This window comes from Astyanax mexicanus, chromosome 10 (assembly GCF_023375975.1).
Source record: "Astyanax mexicanus isolate ESR-SI-001 chromosome 10, AstMex3_surface, whole genome shotgun sequence".
NCBI classification, from domain to species: domain Eukaryota; kingdom Metazoa; phylum Chordata; class Actinopteri; order Characiformes; family Acestrorhamphidae; genus Astyanax; species Astyanax mexicanus.
Window position 1 is genome coordinate 42,104,951 of NC_064417.1, and position 24,412 is coordinate 42,129,362.

General features: G+C 37.4%; 2 protein-coding genes across 2 annotated transcripts; both read right to left on the reverse strand.

The window, feature by feature from the left end:
• Positions 1-550: 550 nt before the first annotated feature.
• tubb4b (tubulin, beta 4B class IVb) lies at positions 551-4,343 on the reverse strand. The gene is made up of 4 exons (XM_007247448.4): positions 4,184-4,343; positions 2,130-2,238; positions 1,929-2,039; positions 551-1,743 (listed from the first exon to the last, which is right to left on the reverse strand). Exons 1-4 carry the CDS (start codon positions 4,238-4,240, stop codon positions 683-685), a joined length of 1,338 nt encoding a protein of 445 aa, XP_007247510.1. The 5' UTR covers positions 4,241-4,343; the 3' UTR covers positions 551-682.
• Positions 4,344-5,678: 1,335 nt separating this feature from the next.
• aup1 (AUP1 lipid droplet regulating VLDL assembly factor) lies at positions 5,679-17,334 on the reverse strand. Its single transcript, XM_007247451.4, has 12 exons — positions 17,088-17,334; positions 14,729-14,866; positions 14,050-14,200; positions 12,184-12,374; positions 10,697-10,769; positions 9,929-10,002; positions 9,596-9,662; positions 8,916-9,021; positions 7,950-8,093; positions 7,612-7,763; positions 6,875-6,963; positions 5,679-6,146 (listed from the first exon to the last, which is right to left on the reverse strand). Exons 1-12 carry the CDS (start codon positions 17,126-17,128, stop codon positions 6,107-6,109), a joined length of 1,266 nt encoding a protein of 421 aa, XP_007247513.1. The 5' UTR covers positions 17,129-17,334; the 3' UTR covers positions 5,679-6,106.
• Positions 17,335-24,412: the final 7,078 nt, after the last annotated feature.

Sequence of the window (24,412 nt, forward strand, 5' to 3'; positions counted from 1 at the left end):
GACTGTGTGTCTTGACTCCCGTAGCAAGTTTAAGTTACATCCCTGTCCACACATTCACCTCAATTTCTGAAAGTATTTGACCAGACCACTAGGCATGATCCTACTGGCCCTGCATGTGGCAGCAGCAGCATCTAAACACAAAAAGTAGTAAACATTAATTTACACACTACTGCATGTAGTGTACATGATTCATGAAATTTTAAATTTCCAAATCTAGCCCATCACTTATCTAACAAACATCTCAAAATCATTAGAGCCATTGTCCAGTGACAACACGGCACCATTTCTTTTTTTTTGGGAATGCAAGGGGGTGCATATAGTTCTTATACCAGAAATGGGAATTAAGAGAAAGTATTTAATTAAGACCATATAATTTTATCACATAAAATATAATTTTATTTATAAAATATAATTTTATTTATATTCACTTATTTATAGGAGTTTGTAAATGACAACCTTGCTTGAAAAGTTAAAATTACCTTAAAATCACTTGACTAGAAGATCAAAATTAAGGAAACACTGGGATAACAAAAATACATTGACTCAAGACTTAATCTTCTGCATATTTTATTGATATTACAAAGGTACATCTTAGAGTGCAAGTGACGAACACAGTGAGAGTGACAAAAAAAAGGAAAGTTCTGAAAGGAAAAACATGGAAAAATATGACTGACAAATCAATTTAAGCCAGCTCCTCCTCTCCCTCCTCCTCAAACTCTCCTTCCTCCTCTGCAGTAGCATCCTGGTACTGCTGGTACTCAGACACAAGGTCATTCATGTTGCTTTCTGCTTCTGTGAATTCCATCTCATCCATGCCCTCGCCCGTGTACCAATGCAGGAAAGCCTTGCGCCTGAACATGGCTGTGAACTGCTCAGAGATGCGCTTGAAGAGCTCCTGGATTGCAGTGCTGTTGCCAATGAAGGTGGCAGCCATCTTGAGGCCACGGGGTGGAATGTCGCAGACGGCAGTCTTGACGTTGTTGGGGATCCATTCAACGAAGTAGCTGCTGTTCTTGTTCTGCACATTCAGCATCTGCTCGTCCACCTCCTTCATTGACATGCGGCCACGGAAGACGGCTGCAACGGTAAGGTAACGACCGTGACGTGGATCGCAGGCAGCCATCATGTTTTTGGCATCAAACATTTGCTGTGTGAGCTCTGGAACTGTGAGGGCACGGTACTGCTGGCTACCTCTGCTGGTCAGAGGGGCAAAGCCGGGCATGAAAAAGTGCAGACGGGGGAACGGCACCATGTTCACCGCCAGTTTGCGCAGATCAGCATTGAGCTGACCAGGGAACCTCAGGCAGGTGGTGACGCCGCTCATGGTGGCAGAGACGAGATGGTTGAGATCACCATATGTGGGTGTTGTGAGCTTGAGTGTGCGGAAGCAGATGTCGTACAGTGCTTCGTTGTCGATGCAGTACGTCTCATCTGTGTTTTCTACCAGCTGGTGGACAGACAGCGTGGCGTTGTATGGCTCCACCACTGTGTCAGAGACTTTAGGTGATGGTACAACACTGAAGGTGTTCATGATACGGTCTGGATACTCCTCACGGATCTTGCTGATAAGGAGGGTGCCCATACCAGACCCAGTGCCACCACCCAGGGAGTGAGTGAGCTGGAAGCCCTGCAGGCAGTCGCAGCTTTCAGCCTCCTTGCGGACCACATCTAGAACAGAGTCCACCAGCTCAGCTCCTTCTGTGTAGTGGCCTTTAGCCCAGTTATTACCAGCACCACTCTGGCCTGTAAAGGAAGCATTCATATCATTATATGCAAAGCAGGATCACAGGACAAAACTACATCTGTCCACACGCATATCTGGCATTCAAATTAGCCTATTTGACTGTTTGGAGATGTCCATGTGAGATTTTAAGTACAGTGGATAAAAAAAAAAAAAGTCAACTTTAGAATAATTTTAAAAAGATTACCGAAGACAAAGTTGTCGGGCCTGAAAATCTGACCAAAAGGTCCAGACCTCACAGAGTCCATGGTACCTGGCTCCAAGTCCACCAGCACAGCACGGGGGACATACTTGCCACCTGGAAAATATTTCAGACGTTAAAACAATAATTTAATAAAAAGCATAGTATTTTTGAAAAGTTAAATACAAGTAATCATTGTACCCATACCTGAGGCCTCATTGTAGTAGACATTAATCCTGTCCAGCTGAAGATCACTGTCGCCATGGTAACTGCCAGTTGGGTCAATACCATGCTCATCACTGATCACTTCCCAGAACTGAGGACAGAAATATGAATAAAATCACGTTAGTCAACATTTCTAGTATTGATTACAGATATTTATAACATGTTTCCTAGTACAAACTAAATCAGTGATCATGTGAACATTTACTATAAAATCAGATTTATGCATCTTTCTCATTCCAACTTACGATAACCAGAGTAAGCCTTAACCTAATTAAAATAAGGCAATTCCAGAAAACCATAGTAATTGTTTCCAGAAGAAACCAGTCTTTTTTTAATACTAGTTAGAGATATTAGTTAACGCTATGTAGAACAAACGGCAACATATCAATCACACACAATATCACCCTTTAAGTGTGAACAGCTTTGATATAACTATTAGCTAACCAAATAACCTACTTCTAAGATTACATATGAACGGACTAATTCTGTGCAAAATTACACGGGATAAACAAACCTAGTTAGAGACCCAGTTCGAGTTAGAACGGGTATGGCTGGTGTCGGCTTCTATTAAAACGGATTAACACAGAATTAAACTAGCTATAGATATAATTGTGTCTTCAAAACTTTAAAAGAAAGCATACAAATGCTTTCTAGCCTGATTTGAAACCAAAATCCCCTTATAAATGGAGATCTTTCAACAAGTCCCCGCCTGTAAGGGCATGAGGCGCTGCACTGCAAAATGGAGTTTGCCAAGTCACTGGGGCCATTTTATCCCACCGGCTCTGACTGGTTTTCCAAAGTCAAGTTCACTAGCTCGAAAACAGAGGCTATATGTGAAAGGGCAGTGTTCAAAAATGCGCTTTTTACGTCGAAAAAAGGATTACAGCACAGCCTCCGCTGAGTATTGGTTTAGTCATACGGCGAAGCGCCTTTTCCAGCTTAGCTGAACCAGATTCAACCGGCCATGTTCTAACAGCCCGCTGCCGCCGGCGGGCCAACACCCTTCTGCAACCCGCCCGCATTGTTTCACCATTACTTCATTCACAGTAAGCCGCTTTCCTGAGAGCAAAAATAGCCACGGAGAAGCTCAAAGAAAGCCTTTTCACATTTTGAAGTTAGATAACGTTATAAAGGCGGTTTCATCAGCGAGAAAATAGTTTTATTTAACACAGAGGTGAAAAACAACTTGTTGCATTTTTTAAACGATACATGCTAGTTAGTTAGCTTAGCTTATGTAGCTTGGCTAAGCTAGCGTTGGATAAAAATCTATTTTATTCGACTGCAGCCAACCAGCCAGATCCTAGCTAATATCTATTATCTAAACTTATCAATAAATCAAAATTTATCAATAATAAAAAGTTTACCTCACATAAAAATGCAGCTTAAATTTAGCTTAACTAGTGAATGATACTGTTATCCATTGGTGACGAATTAATAAAAGTCCACCTTAAATATAACAGTAACGTTAACCTAGTTAGCGTTAGGTTAATATAAGCAAAGTCAGGATAACCATTTAGCTAATGACACGGTTATCCATTGATTTTAAATCAATAATAAAAAGGGAAAAAAAAATCCACCTTAAACAAGAACGTAACCTAGAGGGTAATATAACGTTAGTGTTGACTAAAATTGCTCAAATTCTCTTATAAATTTCGCAGAAAGACCTACTATTTGTACCGTTAGCTAAGTACGTTAAACTGATAAACGCTCATAAACCGTTAACATTGCATACATTGCTGTCTAAGGTACTATGGTAGTTAACACTTAATCCGTTAAAATACCGGTAACATTGATCATATTTAGCTAGTATTCCTATCCAACGTCAAAACCACTAAATTAAATTTACTAACGCTATACAAACGTAACTAGCTAATGTTATTTAAATCTAGAACAGATTTCTAAAATAGAACAAGGCCTCAAATGAATGGCGGTCCAGCTTCACGAACACCATCTTATCTGCTCCAGAACCGCCAAATCGAGTGAAATCAGATTTTTCTTCGTTTTAAACGATTTAAAACACACTCTACGTTTCTTACCTTGGCACCAATCTGGTTGCCGCATTGTCCAGCTTGCAGATGAACGATCTCCCTCATTTTTCTCGCTCTGAATCAAATAAATGGACTGAAAGAAGAACCCGTTCGGCACTGCCCAGTTACAATGAGACAGTAATATGAGCACTACCCCTACTTATTCAGTCTGGAAGGATAGCCTAGATATTCTCGATTCTCATTGGTGGCTCCGCGCCATGCTCCCGCCCTCTCTTGTATCTGATTGGAGGCGCTTGTAGGGCGACTCGTGACATGATTTACGATTATTGGCTGAAGTCACATATGAGCCCGCTGATTGGCAGAAAGTACCAAAACAAAAGTTTGAATTTTTTTTATATTTTACCTGAGCGCTTAACATGTTTTTAACGGTTCTTTAGACCCCCACCCCCCAACTTCTGATTATGTTTCGCGGTAAAAAGAACACGACTATGGCACTGTGGAATCTCACTGTTTATCAGTGTATTATATAAATCAAAATGGGAATAGGGATATATATAAAAAAAATCATTAAATTATTAAGATATATGTGACCTTTTATAGTACATTTGTCCTAAAACACTTGTACACCCCATGAAAATATATATTTTTAATGTTCATATCTGAACATGTTGGTCTTTATTTGAACCATATGGTGGTAATATACTTAAATAAAGAAAAAATAAATTCTAAAAATGTAATTTATAGGAATAATTTTACAATACACCAAATTACTTTTCAAGCTTATTCACTGTCGCAGACAAGATTTGCTAGTAGCTGCATTGCAATCCCATCTTCTTAAATGTTTTTAAGTGTGGTTATAATTATGAGCCTCCATGTTCTGATGAAATCAAGCATCTTTAATAGTATTTTGTTTTATCTTGGCTCATTTAAATCAAGATGTATTGTTATTAACATATTGTAACCACTGCATGCACATGGACAGTTGTAGCCAAAAGCAGATTCCGTTTCTGCTTCATTCGAAGTTTTTTTCTTGTACGTTTCCACCTGGAGCATACTGAGAAAAATCTCATAAGGAATCTAGTTGCATCAGTCTTGCAAATAGTGGCTCTACAAGATTTCTCAGTTTTTGCAAACACATAGTCTGTGACTAAAACCACTGAGTGACACTCACATCTGAAGACAGTTTGTTGTTAGAGTTTAGTGTTTTTCTAAAAGGCTTTTCTTTTCAACGTCTTTTAGTGTATCGTTAGCATTCAGGTACCCTTACATTTTTTATTTCTTATAAAATTAGAATTAGGCACAGCACATCAGCTGCAGACAATCAGAATAATGTCAGATATTATTTTGGATAAGTTTTGTTTTTAAAATAATACCACCATCTCTCACTATTGTCAAAATACATATCTACTGTTTAATCCAATGTTTTAATATGTTAAAGACAAAAGATTTTTTTTTGTGTGTCCGAGTTTTTAAACATATATCTATTATATAGACTTCAATACAATTCCCAAATACACACATGTATGGACAAAAATAATCAGACTTTCTGCATTTATAAATGATCTTTAATGTCTTTAAAAGCTGATACTGAATCAACACATATCCTGACAACAGAACCTCAAACTGTGTTTTATTTTGAATCACACAATGCCAGCCCCTGCATCTGAAATCTGAACTTTATAAAAATAATATGAGATGTTCCACTATCACTGGGGTGTAGTACAAATTGTTTACCAAAAAATAATCTTTTTTTTCTGTAGCAGAGAGAAATAATTAAAAAGGCATGCATGATTGCCATGCAAGAGGATTAAAAAATCCACTAAAGTCCAACTTATTCCAATCTGTATGTTTGGTTAACACAAATATTTCAGGTAGTCAATGCAACAATCTCTTCGCCTTGTTTGGGTAACATTGTGTGTCAAATCGGCCGTCTCTCTGTAAACATGTCCTTGGACAGTGTTTTGTCCAAACTCATGAGTCTTCATCCAGTCCATGTTTCTCTATGTAACGTCTGAGGGAAGGGGACAGAAAGAAAAGAAGAAACAAGCAGTTTAGTCAGATGGTAGTAAACATCTGATATTTTAAACCACTGGACACATTCATATCTTCTTAAAGTTTTAGCAGATTTAAAATGTATTAATTTCTGAAAACACCAGGATAATCTCCACCTCCTCTCGGCAGTAAATCTGCTGAAGTAAATGAGAATGTGTTAGTGCCTGTCCTGGTAAAACATGACTGCCAGGAAGTAATCTTATGAAACTGTGGACTTAACAAAAGAACAATATCTGTATAAAGGTTTGTGACGAAATATATATTCCTGTTGTAGCAGATCTCCATTAACGTGTGAAATTAATATCATTAAAACATTTTCCTGTTAAAGACTTTTTTTTAGGTGTGGTACTATGATTCCATCACCTGGCTTGTGAGGCGAACTCAATTATTCACAGACCTGTTTAAGTTTACAGTGTTGTGGAAATAAACACTGGCAGATTTCCAACAGCCCTTTGCTTACTTGCAAAAATACTGCCAACACAAAATGCAACTAAAGCATGTTAGCAAACTTGCTTACACCATGTGCAACCAATGGATGTAATCTAGATCATTTCATTCATAATGTAAATGTTCAATAAACAAAATGGGCCATTAGCCATTTAACTGAATATAGAGTAAATTACAGATTTCATAGAAATTTTTATTTTGAACTTATAACCCTGTTAATATGTGATGCTCAGGGCTTACTTTCGTGCATACTCATACAAGGCCGCTTTTCTGTCCTGTAGAGACATGTGTCTGTCTACTGGCGATCTTCCAAAAGATTGGGCAGCTGGCTATGGAGTGGAAAAAAAAAGCAAAACAAGAAAAAATGAACAAGACGGTTTGCTACATATGCTTCATATACACCGATCAGCCATAATATTAACACCACCACCATTATCTTCTCCCATTTTCATACACACATTTTATTCAGCTTGACTGAGCATATATGATCACAGTAGCTCAAGAATCACAAATTCTAGATTCTAAAATTCTTTGTATTCTTTATTATCCAGTTTCGCCTTGTATTTCAATACTCAGAACCCTACAGGCCCACAACAGAGCAGCTATTATTTGGGTAATTGGAGGATAATAAAATATGCAGAGAACTTAAATACTCGACTACAGTCTGTAATTCTAGAACTACAAAGTGCTCTTATATGGCCAGGGAGCTGATAAAATGAGTGTATTACAATGAGAACAAAGACATGGACGCGGAATTAAATGTTATTGCAGATCAGTGTCTGTATGCCATGGAAACAATTAACACAGACAAGAGAGTAATGTAGGCATGTAATTTTTAATGTGATCAGTACATTCACAAACCGAGATTATCCCTTTTTTAGCAAAACTTACATGCAGAAAAAACTCTTTAAGATGAGTGCTACCCTCTAGTGCATGAAATTCCTAACTAAACTAGTTTGTTGAGCAGTTCTGCTCACCTTCAGTGTGGGTAGGGAGGCAGCAACAGAAGGAATGGTGGTGATTATAGGTCGGGATGGTCCTGATGTGGCACCCTCTGCAGGCTCTGTGAGATACTGCTCAGTGCTCTCCAGCAGGTTGGTTATCGTTGCATCCACACAGTTTGTTTGCACTACATATATGACCAACATGTAAGAAAACATAACATAAAATGGAATGATTTCATAATGTAAATCTGCAAGTATAGCAGTATAAACTTTAAAAACAATGTAAGAATGTAGAAAGGCTGCAGATTCGTCCAGATTAGTGACGTCTTTCTGAGAATCTCTGCAGCAGGAGCAATCAATGAACGACTTACGCAGATCTCTGGTGATGACATTAAGGGGGATGTCTGGTAGCACTTCCTTAACCTGCTGTGCCATTCGTACCACTCTGGGATCCTCTGCCCCTGGGCTTGAACCTAGAAAACCCTGTGCTACAGTGCGAGGTCTGGCACCCAAATCTAGACATACAAATGAAAGAAAAATATATATATAAATATGTAAAGCTAAATGTGGACAACAACCGTTTATCATGATAAACAAGCATTTAGTTGGCAGGGTCATTACTTTGTGTCACTATAGTTATTTACATATCTGTTTCAGTACAAAATGTGCACAGATATTTCTATTCAACTAGATTAAAAAAGGAAAACTAAATAAAAGTCGCTGAATTAGTTTTGCAATAATATTATAATATACACCATAGAAAAATGTTAAGACAACTACAGGAGCTTTAATGACATTCTATTTTAAATCCAGTGACAATAAAATGGAGCTTGTCCCTCCCATGAGGGACTCTCGCAGAGTGTTCTGTAAACTGTACATGGCCCTGGCTGAGCTGTTTTGGTTCCTAAATATTTCCGCTTTTTAATAATACCACTCACAGTCGATGGTGGAATACATACGAATGAGGAAATTCCATGGCCTAACTTGTTGCAACAGGGACATCCTGTTACAGCACCACACTGAAATTCAGTAAGCTCTTGAATTCAGAATGACCCATTTATTTACTAATGTTTATAAAGGCAGACTTCATGATTTAATGCTTTATTTCATACACATGTAGCAATGGTGTTCATATACTGTTATGCATTTAAAGAAAGCATCTAACATTGTGTATATAGGACGGTATTGTAAAATGCTCTTCTTTTATAATTTTGCTTGAGGTTTCAGCGGGTAAACATTACATTTACCACTCAAATAGATGGTCTGCATTCACCTTATACTGTATGTTACCTGTTAACTGTACAGTACAGTTTTCCCAACATTTACTCTGTACTTACTTGAATGTGTGGCTTGTGGGACTGTGTGCCTTTTCCTTTTGATGTGCTCAGCTTTGTCTGCCTTGGTGATCTGTGTCGCGACCACACCAAGCTCAGTTGCCAGAAGCTGAAAAAGAAGAACAAAAGGTCAAACATCATCAAACTGGGACCTGGTTCAAAATGTATGTACTATACAAAGTGCACAATTCAAAGAAAAATGTTTGTTTTGGGGGTTGAGGATGCCTTCAAAAGGTATTCTCCTATAAAAGGGCCTATTCATCTAAAGTGCACAAGTACACAGATGATAAGGCCACTTTTGAACTCTGCTCCAATTGAAGATGACTGTGTTCTATTTAAAGTTCACATAATTAATTAAAGACAAGAAGTACTAACTGCATTCATATTCATTCAAGTTTCAACCAGCATTTCGCTTCAAGTCAGACAAGCCAAAAGCAATGGGACAGCAGTATGTTAACTGATTATGAAGTATTACCTCAGGAAATGACTTGGTAATGCCCACACCTGTTTAAGTTGTGAGGTATTATCTTGTGAGTAAAGTTTAACACTGACTTTGTATTGATTTGTGGAACTACAATTCCTAAAAAGTAAGGATGTAAGTCTACATTAAACTTATTCATATGTTCATTTATCTCCTGCATTCTTAACACGCAAGTGTGAACTTATGGAAGTAAACACCATACCTTCTGTACTCTGTTGCCAAATTCCTGATGTGATTCTCCATCTTGTCTAGTGACTGGAAGAAGCCACCTGATGATATTTTAAGAAGAATAGAGAAATATATATATTAAAAAAAATACTACTCATTGTTTAAATAATAATATCTAAACCATTTATAAGCCAGAGATCAGGTCTACTAAATATTACTAAACCTAACTATCTATGATTTTATTCTTTGTAGTCTAAATAATGTTTTAACATTTTAAACTGACTAAAATTTAAAAGTTAATTCACCATAAGTTTTAAAAGCAGCATTTAAGCAGCACATAAGTAAAAGAGACAATAGTATGTAGTACCTTACTTGATACACTGTAAATGGGACAAAAAACGTCCACAGCAATTCTGCCAGCCACGAAGATTCTGGTACATTCTAAGAGGACAGAAAACAGAAATGGGTACAAAGAGAGGTTGTTTATTAGTTCCAGACAGCTGGAGTTCTCTGCCCTTCCCCTGACCGCTGGCGTAGATCAATGTGTTGCTCCAGTGAAGCTGTAATGTTCAGTACTGTACACTCCACCTGCCAGCGGCCCTGATCTAATGATGCCTGCCTTCAGAAACAGCAGCAATAGCTAACATTAGCTGTGGTGCGGGAAAATGCAGAGTAAGAGCATAGGGCAAAGGGTTCACCAGCTTATCTGATGACATTCACCAACTCTCACACCACTACAGAGTGTCTCTTATTATCAACGGCCTCAGCGGGTTTCTATAAATATCCCCCTAATGAGGCAAGTGCTTAGAGAAAGGGCCCTCTGTGTGAATTCTATGGGGAGCAAAATGGTGGAAGGGGTAGACTGTGGGAGCAAGACCAACAACATCTTTTGAGTCGATCAGGTACAGCTGAAAGAGGGTAAAGCCAGTTATTCACAACTTAAAGTAATATGTTGTGTAATCTAATGCTGATTTGTTGTTTTTTTATTTACTATTTGAGTATGAGTATTTAACAAACATTTAGATTTGTCTAAAAAATGTTGGTTTCCATTTGAGTTTAAGGATAACATCTCTCTAAATACACAAACTGCATTTAGAGAGATGAGCAGCAAGCTACTTATAGTACGGATACTTACCACAGATAAGAGAGGCCTCTTCACCATCAAGGCCACAGGCTGAATAGAGTCTGCCATGGAGAAAGGCCAGGAGCTGGAGTGGGAGAGAGGATGAGAGAGAGAGAGCATTCTCTTAAAAACTATAAGCAGGTAAAGTGGGCCACACAGCAGGTAAAGTGGGCCAAATTCAGGTTCTCACCAAATCAATTTTTTTAGACTGTTCATGAGCTCTAAATGTAGATGTAAATGATGTAAATGAACATATGAAATAATAAGTGTAAATGTGTTGTGTATGCTGTGTTCACCAGCAGGTCCAAATAAACATGATCACATTTGGACCTGCTGGTGAACACAGCATACACAACACATTTACACTTATACTAATACTTTGAAAAACTTAATTTTTTTATGTTTTAGATTTTTATTGTCTAAAAAATCTGTTACATTATGTTACAGTCCTTAGCAAATGCACACTGAAAATGGGAGGAGCCAAGATTAAGCCCAATATTTTTTGTGCTAACAAAGATGGCATTGAGCAATCTTGCACTACTGTCCAGTCACAGCTTCTCTCTGTGTGACTAATTGGTGGTCAGGCGGACGTGGGCAGCTTTAGAGCAGCTTAGCCAGAGCCTGGCAGCCGTCCCAGGACAGCTCGGCATTTAATCACCTGAGCTTTTACACCAAGGACCTTACCTAAGCATGGTCAAAAGGAGCCAGCGTTCTGCAGTCCTTCTTAAATTAGTCATACAGGGTTTTTATTTGCTCAAGCTCAGACCACAAAAAAGATCCTCAATAATTAGTCAAAACTTGCTTTTTCTTAAAAACTGACTCTCAGTAGTAAGTGTGTACAACAGAACTGCATAGAAACTAGGCCAAAAAAGACATTAATCATAATTAATATGGAGCTGTTGGTTGATTTTAAAATACATTAATGGAGAAAAAAAAAAAAATCCTGGATGGTAATTTCAGTATTCTGGTACTATGGATACCTGAACATAAGTTACTATGTTCTAAACAGAATGTTCTCCAATGCTCAAAAAAAGTAATAAAAAAAATCACTGTAATTGCACTGGATAGTTTTAGATAATTATATTTAATATATAATTAAATAATATATGTTTTTAACACTTTTAACAATAAATATTACTCATATCTTTGATGCTGGTCCAGTGTTTACTGTCAAAATGCATGTCACAATGATAAATTGAACAGTACTCATAAAGTGTCATAAAGTGCCTGTGTGCATGGATGAATAGTGCTAGAGCAGGTGTGTGGGCTTCCACTATAAACAATGGTTTTGGACATTAGCAAGCTAAATGTAACATTTACTCTTCACCATAATTCTTTTGCTCTCCCTATTATCTAGTGTATAAGATAGGAACCCTTGGATGGGCATCATCTCATTTCTTTACTCCTCTAATCTGCTAAGTTAAAAGCCCCTAAGACAAATTAGATTTAGGATTGCAATTTCTTCACCTTTCATATAAATCATTGGCTCAGTCACTCACCTAAATTTGAGGAGGCCTGCACGGCCATTAGTGGTGTCCTCCTCTGGGAAGAGCAGTAGTGGCTGTGCTCCAGGAGCAGAGCAATACCCACGCAGAGTCTCTGCCACCTCAGCTCTGCTGCCTGCTACTGTACCCAGCTCCATAAAGCCCCGTGCCCAACACAAAAACCCTGAAGCGCCCTCCAACAATGGCTGGAAAACAAGAAGCAGGAGATTAAATAACAGGATCCAATTCAGTGAGTCATAGGTTGATTCTACTTTCAAACTGGACTTGTGCGTAAATGTGAGTGATTAACAATGGAGCAACAGGCCTCATTCATGAAACATTAGCAGAAAAAAGTGCATGTTAATTGATTTCAAACACTTTGATATAATTTTTTTCTATTCTCAAAAGGTTTTTAGTTTTTTTTGACAATGCAAAAAATATGAGTAACATCCAAGAGACACCAAAAGTCCTTAAGCCAGTTCCATTTGCAAAGTGACAAGTATAAACCTAGCTGAAAAGTTGTGGAACGATCCTGCCATGATAAAAGTCTGATGTTCTGAAATTACTTCAAAACTAATGAATTTGCAGACGATACTGCAGAACACACACAACTCGGCAGCCATTTGTACAATCCCTGGGTTCGCTGGCCGTCTGTAGGATCATGTGTGACAATGTGCTGCGAAATTATAATTCTGCCTTTAGACGCCGTAATCCTTCTAATGCCTCATTATATCAAGATCTCCTTAGTAGGCAACATATATATAGAACAAAAATAAAATATTAAATGATTAAATTAAAAGATAAAATGAAGACTTTCACAACAAAAATATATATTTTTCTTTTTTGCTGTAATTCATGGGCGTAGATCATACTAATAAGACAGTTATCCCTCATTAACATGCATGTGTGCCAACAATAATTTGCAAACCATTGTTATTAATGAACATAAACAGGTTCAACTAATAAATGTGGTATTTGACACAGAAATTATGAATCTGATGGAAAATTAGCTTAAAGGTCAGATTTACTTATAGTTTTTTATAAAGTTTTATAGTTTTATAGTTTCATGAATGAGGCCAAAAACGTGCATGTTAAAATTACTATGTACAATCATGACAGTTATGTAGTTAAGTCAACTACATGGTGAAATATCTACTATTTTAGAATAACCTACCAATATAATCTGGAAGTTTTGCAAAGACTGTACACCCAGCAAAATAAAAATCAATCTTGGACTACAATGCATTCTGAATAGAGATTTTCCATTCAGAATGGAGATTTTCCATTCAGTGTGTAATCCCTGATCAGGAATTACACACTATATTACTGAAAGTATCCACTCTCTGGCATTGTGTTTGGTGATGTAAGGCTTCGATGTCAGCCATGGAAATCCAGTCTGTGAAGCTCTCTGCTCACTGTTCTTGAGACCATATGCAGTTTGGAGGTCTGTATTGAGCTCCTGAGAGCAACCCATTCTTTCACTAATGTTTGTAAAAGCAGCCTGCATGTCTATGTGCTTACATGTATGTACATACATGAACGTCCCTAAACTGTATGCTATAAAGCAAACACTGAAATTTTAACCACTCAGATAAAGCTTGTGGAATGTTCCCTACAAGCCAAGTGAACTTTTTGATGTTTGAGACAAAGTGCCATTCAAAATCACTGGAGTCTGGCCTAACATTAAGTCACCCCAGCTGCAAAGCTACTAACAGGCCTCACTGTAAAGAAAACAATTGAGTTAATCAATGCTGAGTCTACAGAATCATTAAAGAGAAGAGCGCATAACAGCTACTGCACAGAAAACTCTGTTACATTAACAACAACAACAACAAAAAATGCATGCACACACTCGGTACACTCTCTCACACATACACTCACAGTATTGCAGGAGGTAAGGAGGTTAATAATGTTGTGGTCGAACTGAGTGACATGATTGCAGACGTACAGCTTGACGTTTTTGTCTCTTAATCGAGGGCTGTTCTGTCGTACATGAAGACCTAATACAGAGCACATAACTCGTACTATGAATCTGAAACAAAAAAAAACATACAGATATTTATATATATTTTATAAGCACAATTGTTTAAAAAAACATGTTAAATTAAATACAATTATAAATATAAATTAGATACAAAAAGCAACAATATTCAATACAACTTTTTGATTGGGTCACACTAAAGCCTCTGCATTTAACAGTCCAGTAAGCTTACATGTACAACATGCATACAAAATCAAACACATAGCAATAAGTCTCAGCGAGAAGGGGTGGGATTGGTGGGAGAGGGTGCTGTAGGTGGAGGGGGCATTTGGGTGGGTGTGGTATCGCACCTTATGCTTGTAGGACTATATACAATCATGAACTGTGCAACTTTACTAATAAAAAGAAAAGAAAAGAAATTAAAAATAATAAATTAAGTTAAGGTCTCCCCCCATTAAGGGGGTGGTATGGCCAGGGAATACTGGCAGAAGGATCTTTATTCTGTAAATAATAAAAAGTAAATAATTTCAATCATTTTTGGGATTCATCATTCAACTTGGAGTAGTTTTCTCTACTTACCTTCTAATAAAACTGTCGGGAAGTGCACAGCTGACTAGAAACACATGGACACCAATAAATATCCGCAACAACATCAAACAAAGGCCGACTGGGAAGTACAGCAGCAGCAGCAGCAAAATCACACCATCACTGGGCAATCTGCAATACAGAACGGCTGTTATGAAGTTACGATCTCAAATATGATATATTGTCACTTTTCTGCAAAATAAACCCTGCATCTCCATTAATGTCATTTTTTTCTGGCAGATGTTGTCTACATCAAATAAAAAATTACAGAGTGAATAGACCAATAGGACTGTTACAAAATTATTTAAAATACAATCTATCTATCAATCCATCCATCTTTATAAGTGCCATTTTATATTTAGTTGCATGTTATTACTAAGGATGCACAATGATATTGGATATCTAGATACTATACTTGATAACATTTATTTTGTTACCGGAAAAGGACCAAGCAATGTTGGCCAACAACTGCAACGGGTTAATACTGGCGCTGCTTTAAAATTATTTGATTTAAGCTTATTTATCTTTTTATATTGTTTGTATTAGTTTTAATAGACCTATTGTTTTATATAACATGTTAATTTAAATAAGATGGTTTAAAGCTGTGACCAGTCTGTGTGAGGACCAGTTAGCTGAATAAATGTAAAACCAAATTTCTTAGAAGGTACCTTTTGATTTATTGTATTTATTCATATGATGGTATGGTGATTTTTTTTTTATCAAGATTTAATTTGAGGAGGGTTGTGGCATGTGGGTATTCATGTTTTGTGTGTTGCTTGATCCTTTTTTTATTGCCCTGTTGTGTTGTGAAGCACTCCGAGCTGTGCTGCAGGCGTTAAAAGTGATATACAGCTTAAATTATGATTATATTATTATTACTATTATTATTGTTTTGGGGGATATGATGTTTCTGCGTGACAGTGAGAATATGCAGAAGTAGAAGGATATCTGCCTCAAGAGAAGCAAAAATTTTGGTCGAAAGGGGAAACAGACCCCTGATAGTAAAACCAAAGACTTTATTAAAACTATCCAAACTGCCGTAAACATATAAACTTTCAAAATTAACAAGCGGGCAACCTATAGAGTATTGTTACTAACTAACTAACTAACTGTGTTATTACATTTAGCTAACAGTGACGTCTAGCTTAGCTAGCTCAGGAAACCTGAAATCGAGCTAGTTAGCTAACTGTTTACTAGCTAACCTAGCCAGCTAGCAAACCTACCGTAAAATTGACGCAAAACTGACGCAAATAAATGGCCAATATAAACTTACAGTATTTTTATTTTGGGTGATATAAGGTTTCTGCGTGTCAGTGTGGATATGCATAAGTAGAAACGTAGCTATCTGGCCCAAGAGAACCAGAAATGTTGGTCGAGAGGGGAAACAAGACCTCTGATAGTACAACCAAGGACTTTGTTAAAACTATCCTAACTGCCCTAAACATCGTGACCTTCAGACCTAACGAGCAGGCTACATATAACACTAGAGTTTCGTTAACTGTGTTATTACACGTAGCCAACAGTGACTGTCAACCAGCCTATAGGAAGAGGAAGAAAGTCAAGCAGCCGACTAGCTGATCTAACTTAGCTAACTGCTATTAGTTCAGATGTCTATCTAGCTAACTAGCTAGTAAGCTCAGTGAGCTTCAAAACTAGCTAGTTAGTTAGCTAACGTAAAATCTAACGATATAAGCATAACGCTAGTCTATTAGGTAGCTAGGTTAGCTGACTTAGCAAATAACCTATAGACCTAACTTTCCCAGCAACCTCTTTAACCAATAAAAGACCAATAAAAACCTAGAGTACTTAATAGTGTCCATCTGCATTGAAAGGCACTGTGTTGTTGTCTAGATTGCTAGGTATTTGGCTAGTTAGCTAGCTAACTTAACAGCTAATTAGCCATATCCACAAGTTTTGTGACGACCACTAGCTAAGCTAGCAGTTCTAGCTAGCAAGCTAAGCCTACTTACAAGGGAAACATTTTACTGATAACGTTAACGTTAATTTCGAAACTAACATCTGGCAGCACTAGTCTGATCCGTACGGTTACCGACGAGGTGCTATACCAGCTTTTACGTCTAAGATAGCGTTAGTTAATCTAGTAAACTAGTGTTAGCTACCTGACATTTAGCTAAAAACTCAGCATTGCAACAGGCTAGCTAAAGAGAATAAATACAGCCGCCATCATCCGCTAACGTTAGCATCCTGGCACAGCTCACTTTGACCTAGCTAGCGTTCGCTAATCCAGCGCTGGCTAGCTAGCTAACTATCTAACCCAGCTCAGTGGATTAGCCTGCTACTTAACACGTTAACTAAAAGCACAATTAGCACCGATGCTAAAAGTGAACCTTACCGCTGGAAGTCAAACATCTGCTCTATGCCCCGTGTTTCCATTATGCGAGTTTTCTGTACACTGCAGTCAGTATGGGCCGGTTAGTTTGCTGCATGCTATTAAACTGCAGGGTGTTAAACTTGTTATTAGACCGTGTCGTTGGCTGGTTAGCTTGTATTATTTATCTGCAATCCCTCCGTCGCCATATTGAAATCTTGATATTGAAACAGCTCCCTGTACATGTTTGCCCTCTACCCTGACTCAGGATCAGTTCTGAACAGCCGAACTCCCGTTTCAGACACAGGGCCGTAAACAAATCACTGTTCTGGGATCAGTTCAGCAAGGCCGCTTTAACTGTGGCTCAGTTTTCTAAAGGACAGCTCAGGCTTCTGCAGCAGGTCTTTGCTTTTAAAGAGGGACATCTAGCGGTAAGGAGTGCGACATGCAGGACACTGCAAGTTTCAGATTTAACCCTTTCAGACCTGAATTATCTCCAGTGATGGAAAAAATGGGAGAATGCTGTTTTTTGCCTGTAATGCTATTCTACTATAAAAGCTATATACCAAATAAACAAAATTAACCAAAATATTGATTCTTTTTTATTTCCTGTTTGTAATATTTAATAATTACCTTTTTATTTCATAAACCATCTCTTCAAAAAAAAAAAACAATTAAAAGTGTTCTAAATCACATTAAATTAGTAGAAATTTGCTGCCTCGAACACTTCAGTAAGTGAAAATGGCCAAATTGTGTCAAAGTGGGCTAAAGTGTCAATATTTTCTTTGACCACCATTATTATCCAGCACTGCATTAACTCTCTTGGGTACTGGACTCACCAGAGCTGCACATATTTTTTTTCTCTTTTTTTAATTTTAGTGTTTTATTATTTGGCTGTTCATACCTTAACTTCAGAAAATTAAATGGGCCTATCAAGCTGATAAAACAAAATATTTATAATAAAAAAAAACTCCTACAATTTCTACCTCTGCAAGCATAATGATGTTGAATTATGAATTTTAAAAAAGAATTATTTTTTGTATTAATTTAATATGAATTATGTGCCTTATTTGGGTTGAGGAACACAGACACTGACACTGACAGTTTTCACACACTAGAGGGCAGAATTATCTTTTATATTCTCTTAGCTATGTCTTCTTCTTTCATCACCTTGTTTTTATATATCTGGAAACAGGAAAATATTTAATGTGCCAGCCTTATTTCCTATTGAAAATAAAAAATGTGGCATTAGCTAACCACTGGTATTGTTGGTGAACATAAATAAAATTGTGTTATGTAATTTAGAAGTCCATAATCATTTTAGAATTGGATTAATTGTGCTGTGTGCAGCCTGGTGAAGCCTTTATAAAAGAAGCTAATACTAGTTGTAAAGTGAACACAGTGAAATGAACAAGGGGACTATGGAGGCCCATGCAAACTCTTTTTTTTAAAGAGGGCACACACCTCAATATAGTCCATCTCTGCTCCTCTCGCACTGATAAATAACAGCAGTGCTCCTTCAGTGCAGTACATTCGCCTCCAGCTGCATCTCCCCAATATGTCTCTGCAGCAAGAGATTGAATCTGCCCCATTCATTAGCCTAAGTGGATGAGCCTCCCTAATAGAGGCTCCCCTTCCCCTCAATAATTGCCGTTGATTGGCGCAAATTAGACCCTAGTTGCCAGACGAGTGATTCTCGACGACGATAATCCGATTCCCAACTCAAACTAATAGGATTTTAACTCCAGCTTGGCCTAATGTCCGTCTGTACGGCCTGGCCCGGCTCCGCTAGGCCGACACTGCCCCTCTGCCCTTCTGCCTCATGCTGCAGTGTTGGTACATGGGAACAGTCTGGCTGTGTCTGGCTGAGTCTTCAGGTGCACACACACTTATATGGGCGTACTCTGCGAGAATGAAATACTGAAAGAGTGTGTCTAAAGCGTTGGCTGTAAAAGGTAGGATTAAGCAAACCATTTGGTTTTAAAGGCCTTGTGTACATATGGGAATACGGAATAGATACTTGTAGGATTAGGTAATCTTTGTTTACTTTTATACAGTCTGACACATTCTACTGTACCTCTCTTTAGCATTAGCATTATTGATTTTTTTTTTATTAAATATACTCAGTTGACCATATAGTTCAACATAAGCCATGTTGCTTCACCTCATACTTGGTATCCACAGTACTGTACTGTGACTCAGGCTGGATATGCTACAAAAACACATTCAGAAAAAAAAAAAGAAATCCGAGCTTTTGTTTTTCCCTCAGACCCAACCCGAATGACGACTCGCACATATTCGATAGTATTTGTCACTGGGATGATAAGAGGAGATGGGACGGCTGCTTAGACCCTGGGTCTAATGAAACTCCACTCCATTAGAGCTGAATCGGACAGATTGCCCTCCCAGAGAAATGAATTGAGTTTTTTGTATTTGTGAGATCATTCTCCCTCCATTAACTGCTCTTTATCCCGTCTCTTCATCACAGCCAAATCAGGTTAGACGGCCATGATTAGCTGGGGTGGCCTCCCTTTTTAAGCAGTAATTGGGTTTGGCGGCTCAGCTGATAGCGCCATTAAGACCAATAAAGGCTAGGCTTGGCTCGGAGAGTGAAACAGATTCTTGTGGAACAGATGGCAGGCAGAGAGAAAGGGGTTTGATGGAGAGCGGGCAAAAGCAAAGTTTGTGTAACTGTAGAACTTTGGTGCCGAGCCGTGGTCGTGCCTGGGAGACGGGGCTTAAAGGATGTACGGTGTTTGCTTTTGTCTGTGTTTGAGATCATCACCTTAAGGCTCATTCAGGAAAGATGCAGCATGTTTAGATGAGACGTGTAACAAAGGCATTACTGATGCATCAGAAGGAAGATTAGGGCTGGGCAATATATATTGTAAATATCAATATATTCAAATCTTATAATTTTATAAAACATAAAAATGTAGCATATTTTAATATTGTACCTGCTGTGTACATTTTACGTGCAGTTTAATTTCAGTTAATGATTATTGTGTGTGTGTGTGTGTGTGTGTGTGTGTGGAATAGTTTGGTTTCCAGAGAGATGAGTCTCAACAAAGTAAAATATTGTGCAAATTATGCCAAAGCAGTCTTGTGAAATATCTTGAAGAGTCTTGTGTTAATTCTTTAGATACACATTTAGATATTTGGGGGCAGTTTCTCAAACAGGGATGAAGATTATAATTTCTTTTTTAATGGAAAACCTTTATAACATTTATAATTCTGTGTAAACCAAGACTAGGCTTAATCTCTTTTCTGATTTTTATTCTTATAAAGTTTCCAGTCCTTTGGAGAAAGAAAGCACCATCCCAGGTTCAGAGCTCTATAATATCTCACCAGTCAAAGGGAGCAGTTTATAATTTCACATGGTGATTCTAAACACTTTATAGCAAAAAATAGAACTGCAAAAACACTTCATCTAAATATTTCATTTTATGGATCTGAAAAAAAAAAAAAATAGAAAATCTAAAAAGCGCCTAAATTCTTTCCTGTTTTTTTTTTTTTTTTACCGTATTTTGACCATTCCGTGTTTAATTGAATTAATTTTTAAGTGTTTTAAAATCAATTTTGTAAAGACTTAATGTAAAGTAATATTAATTCATAAAATTGCCTCTGAATTATTTAATATTAAGTAAAAAGCCTTAAAATTTGAGTATGTAATTTCAGGCAGAAATTGGTAAAATTAGGCTTGGAGCTTAAGAGGTTAAAAGCATACAGATAGAGATTTTATAAAAGACAGTTTAGCCAATAGTTCAGGCAAAACACAACCACTGCCATATGGACACAATAAAGAAGAAACTCTGACAAACTAGAACTTATTGCAGAATTTTTTACAACACTTTTGGCTTTTTTGGCTGAGCAGAAAGGCACACAGCCATGTCTTAATCAAAGTTTAGTAATCTAGCCTTGTATTTTATTGGGTGAAAATGCAAACAGCTAATTAGAACATGGCTACATATATACGCACATATTTAGCAGTGAACTGTCAATTCTTTAACAATGTCAGTGTGTAATCTTTATTTTCAGAGACCTTCATCTATACACTGCCTTCTAAGTGAGACTTTAACAGACATGGAGAGTTTTGGACACAGAGCTAGTTTCCACCTTCACCATTGTTTATCAGATCTGAACTGCCCACTAGTGGATGTATTGCTATATCTATGCCAATGTAAAGAAAGTGGCAGATACATATTCTTTTAATATGCATGAACAGAAAACACTTGTGGAAATATCAAATTTTCAGTGATGAACAGAGAGATTTGGATTTGTTTTAAGTGCATCATTTGGAGGAACAGTTTTGGAACCAGTGGACAGATGGATGTGATATAAATGCATGTATCATAAAGGGCTGTTTAGAGATATAGCTACTGTAGATACATCACCATATAGCCTGCATAGATGGAGAGATGTATTGACAGGACAGTTAGGCGGATCTAAACTGCCCACTGGAGTCCAATAATGGCCTGTTGCTGGCTTGATAACGCCCATCAACGTTCACTCTCCTGAATTAAATGCTTTAATTTAATTTTCTCATTTTCTAATCAGCCATATGTGTATTCCTCATTACTGACAGTGGAAATGTTTAATATATTATGTGAGACTGACTGTAATATGTTGGTCTCAACATTCTGAAAATAATTAAAAAACTATTAAAATGTTTGCCAAGAGGTTTCTACAAGAGTGATACCACATTCAATCAACAATGCATTATTTAATGTTCAGTCATTTTGAGTCGTTTTGATGCTTTATTATGCCTTTTGAAAAACTGTTACAAAATACTGAGGGGTAATAACTGATAATTATAATGTTGGCCACCTTGTGCACTAAAACAGCTCAAACTAAGCATAGGCTCCATAAAACCTATCCAACATTAATAGTAGCTCTTTTGTGGGGTGTCTCAGTAAGCCTCGGGGGCCCAAAACCCTATTGCTGCTCTTCCTTGCCTAGCTACCAGTCATTCATAGGGGCACACACAGGAGACAGCCAGTGAAGTAAACTGTAGACAATCCATTAGAACATCAGCATGCAGGACACAACCCAGAGCTAACCACCATGCCTTCATGCATGCCAGTTCATGTCTCAATTTTCTCTCAGTGCATACAGGTATTAACATTATAGTGTGCACACACCTAGTCTAAGACACTAAAGTGACATTACACAGATCCCCTGAAACAGTTGTCTTTCTATTAAAGCTGGGCCATTTAAAGTACATCAATAATACTGTAATTACATGTTAATACTATAAAATATTTTGGTGTAATTTTACAGCTGTAAAATCTAAAGTATTATCTTGTATATTTTTTTTACAGTACTTCAAAACAATAAAAAGATATTGGCAGCTAAAAATGCTAAGTAATTGTACATTTATGGTATAGAATTGTAAATTATTGTATGGGATTACAAAATTCCAGTAATAACTGGAATGAAAACAGTATGATGCAGTATATCTACACAGTCAACAATGTGTTTACAGCTAAATAGTACAGTAAATGATTAATTATGTGATTACATATTTTTTAAAATGTCAAATAACATTACAAAATATAGTATAGTATCAAGGACAAAAAATACAGTAACTAAATATAAATACAATACAGTTACATTACTGTAAAAGTCCATTTAATTTTCATGCAATTGGGTACAACAGGGCATACAGAGGGTGTAAAACTGAAATATAATAGAAGTAATAGTGTCCCTAATAACTGTGTAAGTACACATTAGCAATACATGTAATGACAGTGTATACATGCAATGGCAGCCTTAATTACATACCACACAAAAGCTGTTTGAGAAGTGTGAATGTATACACTTATTCTACACACACTATTACATGTGATAACTCAGACACACTATGCCCTATTAAACACAAGCCAACATTGATGCTGACACATGCAATTACATAACCTGTACAACTGTAATAAATTTGTAACAATGCATACTTCACCATTAGTTACACTGTTATTACATGCATTGTTAATGTGTAATTACACAGTGAGCCACACAAGTGGTGTTGACTATATTACAGCATTTTGTATTTCATAACAGGAGCAAGAATTTTTTTCTTATTTCAGAAATGTAATCAAATAAGGCATAAAATGTCCACTGAACTGCATAAACATCAATGTTAGCAGGGCCGTATCCAGCTCTGCACAATAATTGTAGGTCCTACATCACTTCCTGTGTGTCTCCAGTATACAGCTTCTTACAGTACCGCCAAGCCTCAAAGGGTTAAACATCGTTTGCTTTCTCAAAACATCTTTAAGCTAAAGCTAAAGTTGAGCTTAAGTTGCAAAAAGAGAACAGATGACCTCAACTATAGAACCCACACAGAGCTAAAACATGATCGTGGAATAGATGGATGGGTTTACTGGCACTTTTCACCACCACTGTCCACACACACACACACGTACACAGAAAGAGAGAGAGTCAGACTCACAATTTCCTTATCTAGACGAGCGGAATGCCGTCTAAGAATTGCATAATGGCTGTAAAGAGCTGTAGATCTTCCCTAAGCCTCATTAGGATGAAGTGGAGTGCTTATTTTATTTATTTATTTATTTAACAGTGTTTCATGCTACATTGTTTCCCGCTCAAACCCTTCCCGGGGGGACGAATAATGAGAGAGCACTTCAAATGAATTACTGTATACACAATCACTTTAATTATTCAGTTCGAGCTAGGCATTAGGTGTGACTGTTGGGAAATACCACGCTCACTGCCCAGATCTACCTGTTATACAGCGATATGATTAATGGACCAGTAAGATGAATGATGCACTTAAAACATCCAGAGTCAACAGTTATCTGCAGATTAGCTGCGGTACCACACTGTGCAGTTTGCGAGAAGGATCCATGCAGAACCTCTAAACCTCGGCCAATGCTGTGAGGCTAACGTCGATAACAAGAAAAGGCTGCAGTTTAAATCAATTGTGAAGGAATATAGCCGTGTGCAATGTGCATAATAATGACTAATGGCTGAGACGTTTGGGAGAGTTGCTATGATGATCTACTTCAAATGAGGAAACGATTCCGAATAAGAAATTGGGAGGAAAGCGCATCCTCCCTGAAGTGTCATCCGGAATTGTTATGGGTTGTTCTACTCAACTACATCTGTCTCACAGCATAATAATGAGTAGGGTGTTTAGAGATTGTCTCCATTTAATGAAAAATGAAGTGAAAGTGCAGTGCTAAGGATTAAGCCCTGTTGTGGAATACACTACGTTTTGAATACAGAGATTCTTCAGTGCAAGACAAATATAGTCCAGGACTAGGCCCAATCTCTGTTCAGAAAATATGCCCTATATCATCTGAATATAGTAATGATGTGTTCCATTTACC